This window comes from Coregonus clupeaformis, chromosome 14 (assembly GCF_020615455.1).
Source record: "Coregonus clupeaformis isolate EN_2021a chromosome 14, ASM2061545v1, whole genome shotgun sequence".
Classification (NCBI taxonomy): Eukaryota; Metazoa; Chordata; class Actinopteri; order Salmoniformes; family Salmonidae; genus Coregonus; species Coregonus clupeaformis.
In genome coordinates this window covers 45,503,644-45,522,540 of record NC_059205.1, presented here as the reverse complement: position 1 = coordinate 45,522,540, position 18,897 = coordinate 45,503,644, and the positions used below count along the sequence as shown (strand labels likewise).

The 18,897-nt window shown below is 42.1% G+C and overlaps 1 protein-coding gene across 1 annotated transcript; it reads left to right on the top strand.

The window, feature by feature from the left end:
• Positions 1–694: 694 nt before the first annotated feature.
• Positions 695–6,940, top strand: LOC121580838 (alpha-tocopherol transfer protein-like). Its single transcript, XM_041895917.2, has 5 exons — positions 695–1,043; positions 4,122–4,275; positions 4,715–4,908; positions 5,542–5,652; positions 5,896–6,940. The coding sequence occupies exons 1-5, from the start codon at positions 840–842 to the stop codon at positions 6,130–6,132; spliced, it is 900 nt and encodes a 299-aa protein (XP_041751851.1). The 5' UTR covers positions 695–839; the 3' UTR covers positions 6,133–6,940.
• The last annotated feature ends 11,957 nt before the right edge of the window (positions 6,941–18,897 follow it).

Here is an 18,897-nt window from a genome sequence, read left to right as displayed (position 1 = left end):
TCAAAGTAATAGACAACGTTTCTTGCCCATGCTTGGCAGCCTGAAACCTTTTTAATAGGTGGAACAGAAATTGGATGAAATATTGTAATACTTGGATATTGAAGCTGTTCTTTGTTTATCAGGATTCTCCTATAAAACGGGAATTTTATAGTCTAGGCCAGGGCCAGCCACATTTGATTTGGCACCAAAAAATATGCCCATGCCTAGACGTCCGCTATCAAATGTGGTCAATACCCTTCCGCCCTTTCGTGGAAGAAGGTTGAAACACTTTATAACAATGTAACAATTTGTATCAATGCAATGGATACAATTAGTCTAGAAAAAATAACATTTTACAGACACTTTGTAACGTTACAATCTATGCCTGATCATTCTCCCCTGGAAGTATTTGATTCCGTTTAGGGAGTGATGCATGACAAAATAGACGACCGATAGCCTGCCTTATTTGAGTGTTTGAATTGTAGCATAATAGAACAATTTATTTGGTCTAATAGCTCAAATATTGCTCAAGTCGCTGGACAAGTTTTTCCACCGTCTTGCCCTACTGCCACGTATCATGGCAGTGAACTTTAGGTCGAGAAGTATTTGAAAACAAAGTTTTACCCCTGACCAGTAAAAGGCTGTACAGCCTTGATTTCATCGTTTTTGTTGACACGCGCTTAAAGTATTTGACTTGTTGCACAGAGGTGAGTAAGTGAGCCGCGTGCGTGTTGACGAGCGAGACATTATTACAGTAGCCTATTCTGATTGCGCCGAAGGAAGTTTCTTCATTCTCCTTTATGTATATAGAGTAACCTACTTTTGTGTGTGATGGGCGTGAAATGTGATACGGTACCGACATGAAGTCCGGAGAGCAGACTGATTACGAGGGAGAGCTAAATAGTTTGCCCGACGACTCCAACTTTGTCAAACCATATTTATTAGAACTGAGACAGAGGGCACAGAAAGACATCATCGACCCGCAGGAAAGTTTGAATTGGTCGGACAGTTTTCTGATAAAGTTTCTGCGAGCGAGAGACTTTGATGTTGAGCTGTCACTGAAGGTTGGTATCTCGTTGGGTTAAAGGTATTGAGAAATTGAAACTGTTTTGGCTAGGCCGCATGTTGCCCAGCTAACACATTAGTTCCTTGGAAGTTGTGGGAATGTAAGTTTTTGGTTTCCCATTGGTTCTGGGAACGAAGACATAAGTGTCCTGACCAGTAAAACTGAAAGCTTTTTAAATGTTCTGAGAACAGAAGTTACAATTTCGCCTGTTCTGAGAATGTTCCTTTTAAGATTGCAGGGAGGTTCTGAGAACATTTTACTATGGTTCCCTGAACATTTTCCTAGGAGGTTTTATTAATTTTCTGAGAACGGAAATGATAGGTTATTTGAAGATAATTAACGTTCTGAGAACATGTTTCAATAAGACTCAATAAAACTGATAGCTTAGTTTAGCTGTTTTGGACTCCAAGCACAGATAGGACACATGGAAATTAATTTGCTTAGGCATTAATCATGCAACCATTTATTTTATTTTTTGTGGCACGGCATCAATGAGATTCAAACCTAAGATCTTCTGTTCTCTATCCATGGAATTAATCCACTGCACCACAAGGATGGAGCTTGCGTGCCATGTTCTTTCTTGTGGTTTTTCTGGAAAGTTTTCTTAATGTTTTGAGAACAATTTGAGAACTACTTTCAAATCAAATTTTATTTGCCACATGGGCCGAATACAACAGGTGTAGACCTTATAGTGAAATGCTTACTTACAAGCCCTTAACCAACAATGCAGTTTTAAATAGAACCATGAGGAAACCTGTAGGAAACATTATGCTGAAGTGCTGAAATTCCAACCTAAGAAACATTTACAACACCGTTCAAAAGTTTGGGCTCAGTTAGAAATGTCCTTGTTTTCAAAAGAAAAGCATTTTTTTTGTCCATTAAAATAACATCAAATTGATCAGAAATACAGTATAGACATTGTTAATGTTGTAAATGGCTATTTTAACTGGAAACAGCAGATTTTTAGTGGAATATCTACATAGGCGTACAGTGGCCCATTATCAGCAACCATCAGTCCTGTGTTCCAATGGCACGTTGTGTTTGCTAATCCAAGTTTATCATTTTAAAAGGCTAATTGATCATTTGAAAACCATTTTGCAATTATGTTAGCACAGCTGAAAACTGTTGTGCTGATAAAATAAGCTATAAAACTGGCCTTCTTGAGACTATTTGAGTATCTGGAGCATCAGCAATTGTGGGTTCGATTACAGGCTCAAAATAGCCAGAAACAAATAACTTTCTTCTGAAACTTGTCAGTCTATTCTTGTTCTGAGAAGTTAAGGCTATTCCATGTGAGAATTTGAAGATCTCGTACAACGCTGTGTACTACTCCCTTCACAGAACAGCGCAAACTGGCTCTAACCAGAATAGAAAGAGGAGTGGGAGGCCCCGGTGCACAACTGAGCAAGAGGAGAAATACATTAGAGTGTCTAGTTTGAGAAACAGACGCCTTACAGGTCCTCAACTGGCAGCTTCATTAAATAGTACCCGCAAAACACCAGTCTCAACATCAACAGTGAAGAGGCGACTCCGGGATGCTGACCTTCTAGGCAGAGTTGCAAAGAAAAAGCTGTCTCTCAGACTGTCCAATAAAAAGAAAAGATTAAGATAGGCAAAAGAACACAGACACTGGACAGAGGACGATTGGAAAAAAAGTGTTATGGACAGACGAATCGAAGTTTGAGGTGTTCGGATCACAAATAAGAACATTTGTGAGAAGCAGACCAAATGAAAAGATGCTGGAGGAGTGCTTGATGCCATCTGTCAAGCATGGTGGAGGCAATGTGATGGTCTGGGGGCGATTTGGTGGTGGTAAAGTGGGAGATTTGTACAGGGTAAAAGGGATCTTGAAGAAGGAAGGCTATCACTCCATTTTGCAACGCCATGCCATACCCTGTGGACGGCGCTTGATTGGAGCCAATTTCCTCCTACAACAGGACATTGACCCAAAGCACAGCTCCAAACTATGCAACAACTATTTCAGGAAGAAGCAGTCAGCTGGTATTCTGTCTATAATGGAGTGGCCAGCACAGTCACCGGATCTCAACCCTATTGAGCTGTTGTGGGAGCAGTATGGTACGTAAGAAGTGCCCATCAAGCCAATCCAACTTGTGGGAGGTGCTTCAGGAAGCATGGGGTGAAATCTCTTCAGATTACCTCAACAAATTGACAACTAGAATGCCAAAGGTCTGCAAGGCTGCAAATGGAGGATTATTTGATGAAAGCAAAGTTTGAAGGACACAATTATTATTTCAATTAAAAATCATTATTTCTAACCTTGTCAATGACTACATTTCCTATGCATTTTGCTATATTTCCTATTCAAAATCATTTCATGTATGTTTTCATGGAAAACAAAGACATTTCTAAGTGACCCCAAACTTTTGAACGATAGTGTAGTTCTCAGAACGTTATGTGCGAGCTGGGTATCCTGCACCATTCACTGAAAGTTGTGGGAAGGTTGTATGCAAAATAACCATAAGACAACCACACTCTCACCAAGCTCTAAGAAACATATGGTTCTCAGAACGTTATGTGCTAGCTGGGTTTTGATGCGTATCGCACTTGTTTAGAACTTTGACTCAAAGACTGTTTCTCAGTGAAAGAAAGTTGGGTCCATGCCAACTGGACTAACGGGACAATAAATTATTTGGGCTACAGATTGTCGCTATGTAAGCAGGTTTTAAACGACCAGATTGCAGCACAGGCATGGATAATGTCAAAAAGCATGTGAAATAAGTCTTATCTTTTGCTTTGCAATAGTTGGACGATTTGGACCTCTCCAAAACGAAACATTCACTGTAGGATAGACTATGCAGGAATAGGTTGGGTTACTTAGTGTAAGTTAATGTTTACACAACAAAATGTGTGGCGTGGTTCATGCCAGTAGCCCTATATCCTGTTCATAGCGTACAAATGTCAGTCAGTGTTTTCCAAACACACTGCCTGACATGATTTGACAGGCTGACAGCTGGCTGTAGTTCCTCTGTTGCAATCCCAAAAATATTTATTCTCGCTCTCTCGCCTGCTCTCTCTTGCTCTATCTATCTATCTAATATATCTATCTAATCTATAGCTACTAGTTAATTACCAGCATTGGAGGAGAGAGTGCCCAGAGATCAGTGCCAACCTGCACCCGTCCTCTGTCCTTGGACTCCTCCAGAATAACTACCATGGAGTGCTGAGGGACCGGGACCACAGCGGCAGCAGAGTGCTCATCTATAGGATTGGTTAGTTCTCATCTCTACAGTCTCATAGGGTGTGGTCTGGGTGTCAGGCCAGGCAAACAGCACCACTGCATCAAACCACCTAAAATGTGCTTTGAACATTATTCCTTTTGATTCATCTGCCCATGACTGTGTAAACGGCTATGTAAGGATATGGAATACTCTTCTACAGTATTTGTTTCAATATAGTATACTCTATAGCAGGGGTATTCAACTCTTACCCTACGAGGTCTGGAGCACTGCTGGTTTTCTGTTCTACCTGATAATGAATTGCACCCACCTGGTGTTCCAGGTCTAAATCAGTCCCTGATTAGAGGGCAATACATACATTTTTTTAAAGCAGTGGAACTGGCTTCGAGGTCAAGATTTGAATTTGAGGGCTCTATCTATAGGGTGTAATTTGAGATGTTGTCATTTGAGATGTGTTGGCTTGTCTCCTCAGGCCAGTGGAACCCCAAAGACTTCACAGTGTACCAGGTGTTCCGTGTCAGTCTGATCACATCTGAGCTGATCGTCCAGGAGACAGAGACCCAGAGGAATGGACTGAAAGCCATTTTTGACATGCAGGGATGGTGCTTCGCTCATGCCCTTCAGATCAACCCCTCCCTGGCCAAGAGGATCTCCTCTGTGCTCACGGTAGGTTATCCGTTGAACTGGGTCATGTTCATTAGGACACGCAATGGAATTTTTCTAGAAGGGTATTGCAACAGAAGAAGAAAAAAGAGAGTTTATTATTTCACTCCATTTGGAACATTTTAAACTACTGTTTTAAAGGGCCCATCTGCTGGTTTGAGAAATCATCTTTGAATGAAAACAGTGTTAGAAAAACATGATCAGTACTTGTAAAGGTCTAAGGATAAGGTTAGTTCTGGATCCAGAGTTGTCTGTATTGTAGAAATCTCATGTGTTACTCTTACATAATATAGCTATACACAATAGCTATACTGTGAGTAAGCCTGTAATAATACTGTACCAAAGGTAGAATCAGCAAGATGACATAGATGCACAAAGTAAACAACAGTAATTAGTCAATATCTGCAACAACTAAGAGGGTTGTAGTGTGAGGCTAAACTTCTCCGCTGTTTTGGTTCTGTAGCTCCCACGTTGTAGCAGCGGGAAGCACACCCGTGCACATGCACAGATACTTTGTGTGACTGTGTGAGAGCAAAGTCTTGCATCCTGCTCATCTCAATATCTGTGGTGCTGCTCGTTGCATCGTCATCTCGCTGAGTCTACCTTTAACCCTCTGTTTAAATGTGATCTCCTCAGGACTCGTTCCCTCTTAAGGTGCGAGGGATCCATCTGATCAACGAGCCCATATTCTTCAGACCCGTCTTCGCCATGATCCGCCCATTCCTGCCTGATAAGATCAAACAGCGGGTCAGTCACCATGTTTCATCATTCACCTTCTTGCACTGACTCTTGTTTCACCTGGATACATCTTTTCATACATTTTCAACGGGAGTGATAGAGATTATGATGATGACAACCTCAGATGTTGTTTAGAGCAGGTGCTTATAAACCATGATGATGATGATGCTGTCTCTGATGATTGTGGCAACAATGTTGATCGTGACGGCAGTGACGCTAATTCATGTCAATGCCCTCCTGTCTTATTCCTAGATTCACATGCACGGCAGCACCTTCAAAGAGACTCTGAGGGATTTCTTCTCCGAAGACATCCTCCCCCAGGAGTACGGAGGCAGCGGCCCCTCCATGGAAGAGGTGTGTCAGGAGTGGACCTCCCACATCCTGCAGTGTGAGGAACTCCTCACCCAGCTCTCCATCTACCCTGCAGGAGATGAGGTCACCTCTGACCCCGACCCAGAACCTGACAGCCAGTCTGCCTACAGCTCTTGACTCCCCATGGACTACACATCCCAGAGTGCATCTCACCAACCAACCACCAACCACACAACTCGTAGCATCCTTCTGAAGTCCAATTCCAATTTCTTATTCCTCCACCTTTCTTAAGGGAATCCAATCGATATGGTTGGGGTGCACAACTTGAGCTTTCGAGGTCCAAGATTGTCTGCTAGTTTTGAGTTTACAAACGAGTATCCTGGTTTTTAAAAGTTTTTATCAGTTGTCTATGAAAAGATAGGATGATGACGAGGGATGCTCGGTAGCAGCTAGTGCTCAAGAGTATAATAACACATTGTGTTAAAGTAATAACACATTGGAATTGGGCCTAGACTACTTTTCTCCATCATCTGTTTTATGGGTTTTGCAAACATTTATATCAGTACTCAACCAACTGTCTGCTAGCATAATGTGTTAAAACGAAAGGCAAGGTTAAATATGTATATTTTAGCTTTTTGTACAATTCTGTGAATGTCTACTGTAGATGTGAAGTATATTTTTATACTATGATTGGTGTTTTAATTAATTACGAAGATTAAGTGCTTAGTTATTTACTCAAATCATTGTCTTCTTCTCATAGAGGATTATGAAGGAAAGGTGTCCTCAGAAATGTTCACATTGTAGCAAAATTGGACAAATTGTCATTCTTTTAAAATGTTTTCAACATCTCTCTCACTCAGATGAGAGAAGTGCTAAATAGGGCTCTGTATGTTGTTACAGAAGCTCTAGTCCAGTGGAGGCTGCTGAGGGGAGGACGGCTCATAATAATGTCTGGAATGGAGTCAATGGAATGGTACCAAACACATCAAACACGTGGTTCACATGTGGTTGATACCATTCCATTGACTCCATTCCAGCCATTATTATGAGCCGTCCTCCCTTCAGCAGCGTCCACTGCTCTAGTCCATTCCCTGTCTTTATGTGAAACAGTCCAAAGGTCTAAAAGCCGTCCAGAGGGACAGTGTGCAGTGTGTTGAGCTTAGTTGGGTTCTCTCACAACATTGTGTTGAGCCTGGCTGGGCTCTTTCACAGTCTGTTGTGTTGAGTTTGGCTGGACTCTCTCCCCACCTGACCTTCGGCCCTCTTCTAACTCAGTAAACAAGCCCTGTGTCAATGTCTGAGGAGATTTCATCACATTTGGATGGCTTGATTTAATCATGTTCAGTGATGGTTTTTATTTGTGTCCATCTGTTTGGAGTTTGGGAGCAAGACAAGCAAAAATGCTTTTTGATTGAAGTGCCTCTTTTTGTGTTTTTCTATTGACGTTCTACTTGAGGCTTGTTGGAACACATTGCTTGCTACATCTCTGACCAATATCATTGCATTGAGGAAATGTGAACATACCAGTAATTCAAAGGAACTTTCGTAAGCTTTGCATCAATCAGTGGTTCCTGATAGACAGTCATCTTGCTTCCTCGTATGGCAAAGGTTTATTTTACCTACTATTATTAGCTATTGGAATAGTACTGTAATTAAACAACTTGAACTATTGAACGTTTACTAAACCCCTGTAATTGAATGCCCTATAGAAAGTGAATATTTTATTAAAATATCACATTACTATTACCCTCATTATCTTGACATTTGTAAATGTTCTTGTTCTCTGTGGTGTAAAGTACCTAAGTAAAAATACTTTAAAGTACTACTTAAGTAAAATTTTTTGGAGTATTTGTACTTTACTTTACTATTTACAGTGCATTTGGAAAGTATTCAGACCCCTTCCCTTTTTCCACATTTTGTTACGTTACAGCCTTATTGTAAAATGGCTAACATTTTTAAAAAATCATCAGTCTACACACAATACCCCATAATGACAAAGCGAAAACAGGTTTTTAGATTTTTTGGCAAATTTATTAAAAATAAAACACAGAAATACCTTATTTACATAAGTATTCAGACCCTTTGCTATGAGACTCGAAATTGAGCTCAGGTGCATCCTGTTTCCATTGATCATCCTGTTTTCATTGTGCATCCTGTTTCCATTGAGATGTTCCTACAACTTGATTGGAGTCCACCTCTGGTAAATTCAATTGATTGGACATGATTTGGAAAGGTACACACCTGTCTATATAAGGTCCCACAGTTGACAGTTGTCAGAGCAAAAACCTAGCCATGAGGTCAAATTAATTGTCCGTAGAGCTCCGAGACAGGATTGTGTCGAGGCACAGATCTGGGGAAAGGTACCAAAAAATGTCTGCAGCATTGAAGGTCCCCAAGAACACAGTGGCCTCTATCATTTTTAAATGGAAGAAGTTTGGAACCACCAAGACTCTTCCTAGAGCTGGCCACCAGGCCAAACGGAGCAATCGGGGGAGAAGGGCCTAGGTCAGAGAGGTGACAGCTCTAGAGTTCGTCTGTGAATATGTGAGAACCTTCCAGAAGGACAACCATCTCTGCAGCACTCCACCAATCAGGCCTTTATGGTCCAGTGGCCAGACGGAAGCCACTCCTCAGTAATAGGCACATGACAGCCCGCTTGGAGTTTGCCAAAAGGCACCTAAAGGACTCAGACCATGAGAAACAAGATTCTCTGGTCTGATGAAAGCAAGATTGAACTCTTTGGCCTGAATGCCAAGCGTCATGTCTGGAGGAAACATGGCCCAATCCCTACGGTGAAGCATGGTGGTGGCAGCATCATGCTGTGGGGATGTTTTTCAGAGGCAGGGACTGGGAGATAGTCAGGATCTAGGGAAAGATTAACAGAGCAAAGTACAGAGAGATTCCTTGATGAAAACCTGCTCCAGAGCGCTCAGGACCTCAGACTGGGGCGAAGGTTCACCTTCCAACAGGACAACGACCCTAAGCACACAGCCAAGACAACGCTTTGGGACAAGTCTCTGAATGTCCTTGAGTGGCCCAGCTAGAGCCCAGATTTAAACCCGATCAAACATCTCTGGAGAGACCTGAAAATAGCTGTACAGCGACGCTCCCCATCCAACCTGACAGAGCTTGAGAGGATCTGCAGAGAAGAATGGGAGAAACTCCCCAAATACAGGTGTGCCAAGCTTATAGCGTCATACCCAAGAATATTCAAGGTTGTAATCGCTGCCAAAGGTGCTTCAACAAAGTACTGAGTAAAGGATCTGAATACTTACAGTGGGGAAAAAAAGTATTTAGTCAGCCACCAATTGTGCAAGTTCTCCCACTTAAAAAGATGAGAGAGGCCTGTAATTTTCATCATAGGTACACGTCAACTATGACAGACAAAATGAGAAAAAAAATCCAGAAAATCACATTGTAGGATTTTTTATGAATTTATTTGCAAATTTTGGTGGAAAATAAGTATTTGGTCAATAACAACAGTTTCTCAATACTTTGTTATATACCCTTTGTTGGCAATGACACAGGTCAAACGTTTTCTGTAAGTCTTCACAAGGTTTTCACACACTGTTGCTGGTATTTTGGCCCATTCCTCCATGCAGATCTCCTCTAGAGCAGTGATGTTTTGGGGCTGTCGCTGGGCAACACGGACTTTCAACTCCCTCCAAAGATTTTCTATGGGGTTGAGATCTGGAGACTGGCTAGGCCACTCCAGGACCTTGAAATGCTTCTTACGAAGCCACTCCTTCGTTGCCCGGGTGGTGTGTTTGGGATCATTGTCATGCTGAAAGACCCAGCCACGTTTCATCTTCAATGCCCTTGCTGATGGAAGGAGGTTTTCACTCAAAATCTCACGATACATGGCCCCATTCATTCTTTCCTTTACACGGATCAGTCGTCCTGGTCCCTTTGCAGAAAAACAGCCCCAAAGCATGATGTTTCCACCCCCATGCTTCACAGTAGGTATGGATGCAACTCAGCATTCTTTGTCCTCCAAACACGACGAGTTGAGTTTTTACCAAAACGTTCTATTTTGGTTTCATCTGACCATATGACATTCTCCCAATCCTCTTCTGGATCATCCAAATGCACTCTAGCAAACTTCAGACGGGCCTGGACATGTACTGGCTTAAGCAGGGGGACACGTCTGGCACTGCAGGATTTGAGTCCCTGGCGGCGTAGTGTGTTACTGATGGTAGGCTTTGTTACTTTGGTCCCAGCTCTCTGCAGGTCATTCACTAGGTCCCCCTGTGTGGTTCTGGGATTTTTGCTCACCGTTCTTGTGATCATTTTGACCCCACGGGTGAGATCTTGCGTGGAGCCCCAGATCGAGGGAGATTATCAGTGGTCTTGTATGTCTTCCATTTCCTAATAATTGCTCCCACAGTTGATTTCTTCAAACCAAGCTGCTTACCTATTGCAGATTCAGTCTTCCCAGCCTGGTGCAGGTCTACAATTTTGTTTCTGGTGTCCTTTGACAGCTCTTTGGTCTTGGCCATAGTGGAGTTTGGAGTGTGACTTTGAGGTTGTGGACAGGTGTCCTTTATACAGATAACAAGTTCAAACAGGTGCCATTAATACAGGTAACGAGTGGAGGACAGATGAGCCTCTTAAAGAAGTTACAGGTCTGTGAGAGCCAGAAATCTTGCTTGTTTGTAGGTGACCAAATACTTATTTTCCACCATAATTTGCAAATAAATTCATTAAAAATCCTACAATGTGATTTTCTGGATTTTTTTTCCTCAATTTGTCTGTCATAGTTGACGTGTACCTATGATGAAAATGACAGGCCTCTCTCATCTTTTTAAGTGGGAGAACTTGCACAATTGGTGGCTGACTAAATACTTTTTTTTCCGGTATTTAATCCATTTTAGAATAAGGCTGTAAAGTAACAAAATGTGTAAAAAGTAAAGGGGTCTGAGTACTTTCCGAATGCACTGTATATGTTTTACAACTTTTAATTTTACTTCACTACAGTCCTAGGGAAAATAATGTACTTTTTACTCCATACATTTTCCCTAACACCCAAAAGTACTTGTTATATTTTGAATGCTTAGCAGGACAGGACAATTGTCAAATTCACACACTTATCAGGAGAACATCTCTGGTCATCCCTACTGCCTCTGATCTGGCGTACTCACTAAAAACAAATGCTTAGTTTGTAAATGATGTCTGAGTGTTGGAGTGTGCCTCTGGCTATCTGTAAATAAAAAATAATGCAGTTTTAAGAAAAATAAGTGTTACGTAAACAATAGATAAGTAACAAATAAAAGCAGTAAAATAACAGTAAAAGTTAAAGTAGCGAGGCTATATACAGGGGGAACCGGTACAGAGTCAATGTGCGTGGGCACCGGTTAGTCGAGGTAATATATACAGTACAAGTCAAAGGTTTGGACACACCTACTCATTCAAGGGTTTTTCTTTATTCTTTACTATTTTCTACATTGTAGAATAATAGTGAAGACATCAAAACTATGAAATAACACATATGGAATCATGTAGTAACCAAAAAAGTGTTAAACAAATCAAAATATATTTTAGATTTGAGATTCTTCAAATAGCCACCCTTTGCCTTGATGACAGCTTTGCACACTCTTGGCATTCTCTCAACCAGCTTCATGAGGTAGTCACCTGGAATGCATTTCAATTAACAGGTGTGGTTTCTTAAAAGTTAATTTGTGGAATTTCTTTCCTTCTTAATGCGTTTCAGCCAATCAGTTCTGTTGTGACAAGGTAGGGGGGGTATACAGAAGATAGCCCTATTTGGTAAAAGACCATGTCCATATTATGGCAAGAACAGCACAAATAAGCAAAGAGAAACGACAGTCCATCATTACTTTAAGACATGATGGTCAGTCAATACGGAACATTTCAAGAACTTGGAAAGTGCAGTCGCAAAAACCATGAAGCGCTATGGTGAAACTGGCTATCATGAGGACCCCCACAGGAAAGGAAGACATAGAGTTACCTCTGCTGCAGAGGATAAGTTAATTAGAGTTAACTGCACCTCAGATTGCAGCCCAAATAAATGCTTCACAGTGTTCAAGTAACAGACACATCTCAACATCAACTGTTCAGAGGGGACTGTGTGAATCAGGCCTTCATGGTCAAATTGCTGCAAATACTAAATGACACCAACAAGAAGAAGAGACCGGCTTGGGCCAAGAAACACGCGTAATAGACATTAGACCGGTGGAAATGTGTCCTTTGGTCTGCAGTCCAAATTTGAGATTTTTGGTTCCAACCGCCGTGTCTTTGTGAGAAGCGGTGTGGGTGAACGGATGATCTCCGCATGTGTAGTTCCCACCGTAAAGCATGGAGGAGGAGGTGTTACGGGGTGGGGGTGCTTTGCTGGTGACACTGTCTGTAATTTATTTAGAATTCAAGGCACACTTAACCAGCATGGCTATCACAGCATTCTGCAGCTGGTTTGGGCTTAGTGGGACTATCATTTGTTTCTCAACATTACAATGACCCAACACACCTCCAGGCTGTGTAAGGGCTATTTTGAGATGGTTTGGGATGAGTCGGACCGCAGAGTGAAGGAAAAGCAGCCAACAAGTGCTCAGCGTATGTGGCAATTCCTTCAAGACTGTTGGAAAAGCATTCCAGGTGAAGCTGGTTGAGAGAATGCCAAGAGTGTGCAAAGCTGTCATCAAGGCAAAGGGTGGTTATTTGAAGAATCTCAAATATAATATATATTTTGATTTGTTCAACACCTTTTTGGTTACTACATGATTCCATATGTGTTATTTCATAGTTTTGATGTCTTCATTATTATTCTACAATGTAGAAAATAGTAAAAATAAAGAAAAACCCTTGAATGAGTAGGTGTGTCCAAACTTTTGACTGGTACTGTACATGTAGGTAAAGTTAAAGTGATTATGCATAGATAATAAACAGAGAGTAGCAGCAGCGTACGGGGGAGGGTTTACAATGCAAATAGTCCGGGTAGCCATTTGATTAGCTGTTCAGGAGTCTTATGGCTTGGGGGTAGAAGCTGTTAAGAAGCCTTTTGTACCTAGACTTGGCGCCCCGGTACCGCTTGCCGTGCGTTAGCAGAGAGAACAGTCAATGACTAGGGTGGCTGGAGTCTTTGACCATTTTTAGGGCCTTCCTCTGACACCGCCTGTTATAGAGGTCCTGGATGGCAGGAAGCTTGGCCCCAGTGATGTACTGGGCCGTATGCACTACCCTCTGTAGTGCCTTGCAGTCGGAGGCAGAGCAGTTGCCATTCCAGGCAGTGATGCAACCAGTCAGGATACTCTCGATAGTGCAGCTGTATAACTTTTTGAGGATCTGAGGACCCATGCCAAATCTTTTCAGTCTCCTGAGGGGGAATATGCTTTGTCGTGCCCTCTTCACGACTGTCTTGGTGTGTTTGGACCATGATAGTTTGTTGGTGATGTGGACACCAAGGAAACTTTAAGCTCTCAACCTGCTCCACTACAGCCCCATCGATGAGAATGAGTGCGTGCTCGGTCCTTCTTTTCCTGTAGTCCACAATCATCTCCGTTGTCTTGATCACGTTGAGGGAGAGGTTGTTATCCTGGCACTACACGGCCAGGTCTCTGACCTACTCACTATAGGCTGTCTCATCGTTGTCGGTGATCAGGCCTACCACTGTTGTGTCGTCTGAAAACTTAATGATGGTGTTGGAGTCATGCCTGGCCATGCAGTCATGGGTGAACAGGGAGTACAGGAGGGGACTGAGCACGCACCCCTGAGGGGCCCCCGTGTTGAGGATCAGTGTGGCAGATGTGTTGTTACCTACCTGGGGGCGGCCCATCAGGAAGTCCAGTTGCAGAGGGAGGTGTTTAGTCCTAGGGTCCTTAGCTTAGTGATGAGCTTTGAGGGCACTATGGTGTTGAACGCTGAGCTGTAGTCAATGAATAGCGTTCTCACATAGGTGTTCCTTTTGTCCAGGTGGGAAAGGGCAGTGTGGAGTGCAATAGAGATTGCATCATCTGTGGATCTGTTGGGGCGGTATGCAAATTGGAGTGGGTCTAGGGTTTCTGGGTTAATGGTGTTGATATGAGCCATGACCAGCCTTTCAAAGCACTTCATGGCTACAGACGTGAGTGCTACGGGTCGGTAGTCATTTAGGCAGGTTACCTTAGTGTTCTTGGGCACAGGGACTATGGTGGTTTGCTTGAAACATGTTGGTATTACAGACTCAGTCAGGGACATGTTGAAAATGTCAGTGAAGACACTTGCCAGTTGGTCAGCACATGCTCGGAGTACACGTCCTGGTAATCCGTCTGGCCCTGCGGCCTTGTGAATGTTGACCTGTTTTCAGGTCTTACTCACATCGGCTACGGAGAGCGTGATCACACAGTTGTCCGGAACAGCTGATGCTCTCATGCATGCTTCAGTGTTGCTTGCCTCGAATCGAGCATAGAAGTGATTTAGCTCGTCTGGTAGGCTCGTGTCACTGGGTAGCTCGCGGCTGTTCTTCACTTTGTAGTCTGTTATAGTTTGCAAGGCCTGCCACATTTTATTTTTTTATTTTTTTGTCAACGAGCGTCGGAGCCTGTGTAGTACGATTCAATCTTAGTCCTGTATTGACGCTTTGCATGTTTGATGGTTCGTCGGAGGGCATAGCGGGATTTCTTATAAGCGTCCGGGTTAGAATCACGCTCCTTAAAAGTGGCATCTCTACCCTTTAGCTCAGTGCGGATGTTGCCTGTAATCCATGGCTTCTGGTTGGGGTATGTACGTACAGTCACTGTGGGGACGACATCATCGATGCACTTATTGATGAAGCCAGTGACTGATGTGGTGTACTCCTCAATGCCATCAGAAGAATCCCAGAACATATTTCAGTCTGTGCTAAGAAAACAGTCCTGTAGCTTAGCATCTGCGTCATCTGACAACTTCTTTATTGACCGAGTCACTGGTGCTTCCTGCTTTAGTTTTTGCTTTTCAGTCTATACCCTCTGCTCTAATCAATAGAAATGCATAAAAGTGGGAGGGAAAGCAACGCATGAGTCTATTACCATGTATTTATCTAGTTATTTTATGAAAATTGCCCTGTAGAGGGGAGTGCAACCATTTTTCCTCCTATAGAATTCCCCTTCCTTCCCAGGTAAATGAATTTAGAGGAAGAAGAACTTTCAGTGGACAAAATGTTTGGTGTCCACAGACAACTTGGTGTGTGACTATTAAGTTTTCCATGACATTTCATAAAATGACTAGGCTCAAAAGCATTGAAGAATAATAATCAATTAGAGAACAATAGTTACTGGATACTTAACTGGTCAAGTGTTGCCATCTAGTGGGGAAAATATGAGACCAAAGTTCAAATGTTTATGAGTTAGTATTTTGAAAGCTCCCATTGTCCCTCATCCACATCCTGAATTCTTTCTTTACTATGCCGTAAAATGCTTATGACTATCAATTCTCATAGTCAAATTACTCGTAGGTATGCCTACTATTAGACCTGACGCCATGAGCTGTACAGACCTCCATAAACCCACTATCAAGATAATATAATCTTTATTAAATTGAATATTTGACAGAAATAAATTATTATTTAAATAACTAATTCAAACTTCTGGAAAATAAAGATGAATTAATGTTGTTCTTGGCATGGAGGCCCAGCAAGACGGACAGAAAGAGACAAATGTGACGGGTTCACATACTGTATGTTCACATACGTCTAAGAACACATAACCGAGTAGTCAGTATCAATCAATCACATTTATTTATAAAGCCCGTTTTACATCAGCAGATGTCACAAAGTGCTATACAGAAACCTGTCCTAAAACCCCAAACAGCAAGCAATGCAGATGTAGAAGCATGGTGGCTAGGGAAAAACTCCCTAGAAAGGCAGGCACCTAGAAAGAAACCTAGAGAGGAACCAGGCTCTGAGGGGTGGCCAGTCGTCTTCAGTAGGATCCTGTCAATGGAAATACTATGTTTCACTTGATGTGCACCTTCACTTATGTACAATGTACAAGTTAAGGCCAACATATAGGCTCCTGTATATGGGAACACTCCATGTGGTCTACATGTATCAGTGAGTGAGTGACTCAGTGTGCGTTGAGGTGCTGACTGCAACCATGATTTCATACATTATACAATATTGGCAGCACAGAAGACATTAAGTGATTTAGACATTTACATTCAAATATCTTTAGGTATCACAAAGTTGATTATCCCATTTCACAATACCTGGAGTTACCTGTTTGAAGGTTCTGGGATTTCTTTATTGAATTACCTGTTTGAAGATCTTTCTTTGTTGGCAGCTATTCCATCTACAGTTGAAGTCGGAAGTTTACATACACTTAGGTTGGAGTCATTAAAACTCGTTTTTCAACCACTCCACACATTTCTTGTTAACAAACTATAGTTTTGGCAAGTCGGCTAGGACATCTACTTTGTCCATGACACAAGTAATTTGTTTAACATTTGTTTACAGACAGATTATTTCACTTATAATTCACTGTATCACAATTCCAGTGGGTCAGAAGTTTACATACACTAAATTGACAGTCGGAAACATTAACTTGCTTGACCATGCTGTAGGTCATGTAACTGTCTGTTACTGTACATGCAATATGCTTTGTGGACGTCACTGGACAGAGGTTGCTATCCGGTTTAATGAGAAAACAAATGTGTGGTTGAATTTATTCTGCCACTATGTCTTCTTATTGTCTCGGTCTTTAGGCCTATATATCACAGTCGCAAGGCATATGAATTAACAGGTTATAGAGCAAACAACGCAATTATCACAACGCATAGGTTGTAATATGGCTTTTTGTGTGGGGGGGCTTGGCTTCCCCAGTGATTTTACCCACGCACCGCTACTGATCTATTACTACCTACACATTCCTACATGTTCTCTATTGAATTACTACACAATGCCAACACATCACAGGAGGTTGGTGACACCTTAAATGGGGAGGATGGGCTTGTAGTAATGGCTGGAGCGGAATCAGTGGAATGGTATCAAATTCAACAAACACATGGTTTCCATGTGTTTGATGCCTTTCCATTTGCTCCGTTCCAGGCATTATTGTGAGCCGTCCTCCCCTCAGCAGCCTCCACTGCTACACATTACTGCTGTATGCCTACTCAATCCCTATTGAATTACTACTACCATCTGTGTGTGTAGTGTTGTGTCACTACTGATCTGCTTCTGATCCTTTTTCATTTCCTATATAAACCCTGTTGAATTACTATTGAAAACTGACACATGTACTAGTGTTTGCCTATTCAAAATGCACTATTGACATCTTATTTCACTACAATCTTCACACAATACCCCATTATGACAAAGCAAAAAAAGGCAAAGATTTTTTTTAAAATATAAAATGGAAATATCACATTTACAGTGGCTTGCGAAAGTATTCACCCCCCTTGGCATTTTTCCTATTTTGTTGCCTTACAACCTAGAATTAAAATTGATTTTTGGGGGGGTTTGAATCATTTCATTTACACAACATGCCTACCACTTTGAAGATCCAAAATATTTTTTGGGGTGAAACAAACAAGAAATAAGGCAAAAAAAAACAGAACACTTGATCGTGCATAACTATTCACCCCCCAAAGCCAATACTTTGTAGAGCCACCCTTTGCAGCAATTACAGCTGCAAGTCTCTTGGGGAATGTCTCTATAAGCTTGGCAGATCTAGCCACTGGGATTTTTTCTCCATTCTTCAAGGCAAAACTGCTCCAGCTCCTTCAAGTTGGATGGGTTCCGCTGGTGTACAGCAATCTTTAAGTCATACCACAGATTCTCAGTTGGATTGAGGTCTGGGCCTTGACTAGGCCATTCCAAGACATTTAAATGTTCCCCCTTAAACCACTCGAGTGTTGCTTTAGCAGTATGCTTAGGGTCATTGTCCTGCTGGAAGGTGAACATCCGTCCCAGTCTCAAATCTCTGGAAGACTGAAACAGGTTTCCCTCAAGAATTTCCCCGTATTTAGCGCCATCCATCATTCCTTCAATTCTGACCAGTTTCCCAGTCCCTGCTGATGAAAAACATCCCCACAGCATGATGCTGCCACCACCATGCTTCACTGTGGGGATGGTGTTCTTGGGGTGATGAGAGGTGTTGGGTTTACGCCAGACATAGCGTTTTCCTTGATGGCCAAAAAGCTCAATTTTAGTCTCATCTGACCAGAGTACCTTCTTCCATATGTTTGGGGAGTCTCCCACATCACTTTTGGCGAACACCAAACGTGTTTGCTTATTTCTTTCTTTATGCAATGGCTTTTTTCTGGCCACTCTTCCGTAAAGCCCAGCACTGTGGAGTGTACTGCTTAAAGTGGTCCTATGGACAGATACTCCAATCTCCGCTGTGGAGCTTTGCAGCTCCTTCAGGGTTATCTTTGGTCTCTTTGTTGCCTCACTGATTAATGCCCTCCTTTCCTGGTCTGTGAGTTTTGGTGGGCAGCCCTCTCTTGGCAGGTTTGTTGTGGTGCCATATTCTTTCCATTTTTTTATAATGGATTTAATGGTTCTCCGTGGAATGTTCAAAGTATCTGATATTTTTTTATAACCCAACCCTGATCTGTACTTCTCCACAACTTTGTCCCTGACCTGTTTCGAGAGCTCCTTGGTCTTCATGGTGCCGCTTGCTTGGTGGTGCCCCTTGCTTAGTGGTGTTGAAGACTCTGGGGCCTTTCAGAACATGTGTATATATACTGAGATCATGTGACAGATCATGTGACACTTAGATTGCACACAGGTGGACTTTATTTAACAAATTTTGTGACTTCTGAAGGTAATTGGTTGCACCAGATCTTATTTAGGGGCTTCATAGCAAAGGGGGCGAATACATCTGCACGCACCACTTTTCCGTTATTTATTTTTTTGAATTTTTTGAAAATATATTTTTTTTTCATTTCACTTCACCAATTTGGACTATTTTGTGTATGTCCATTACTTGAAATCCAAATAAAAATCCATTTAAATTACAGGTTGTAATGCAA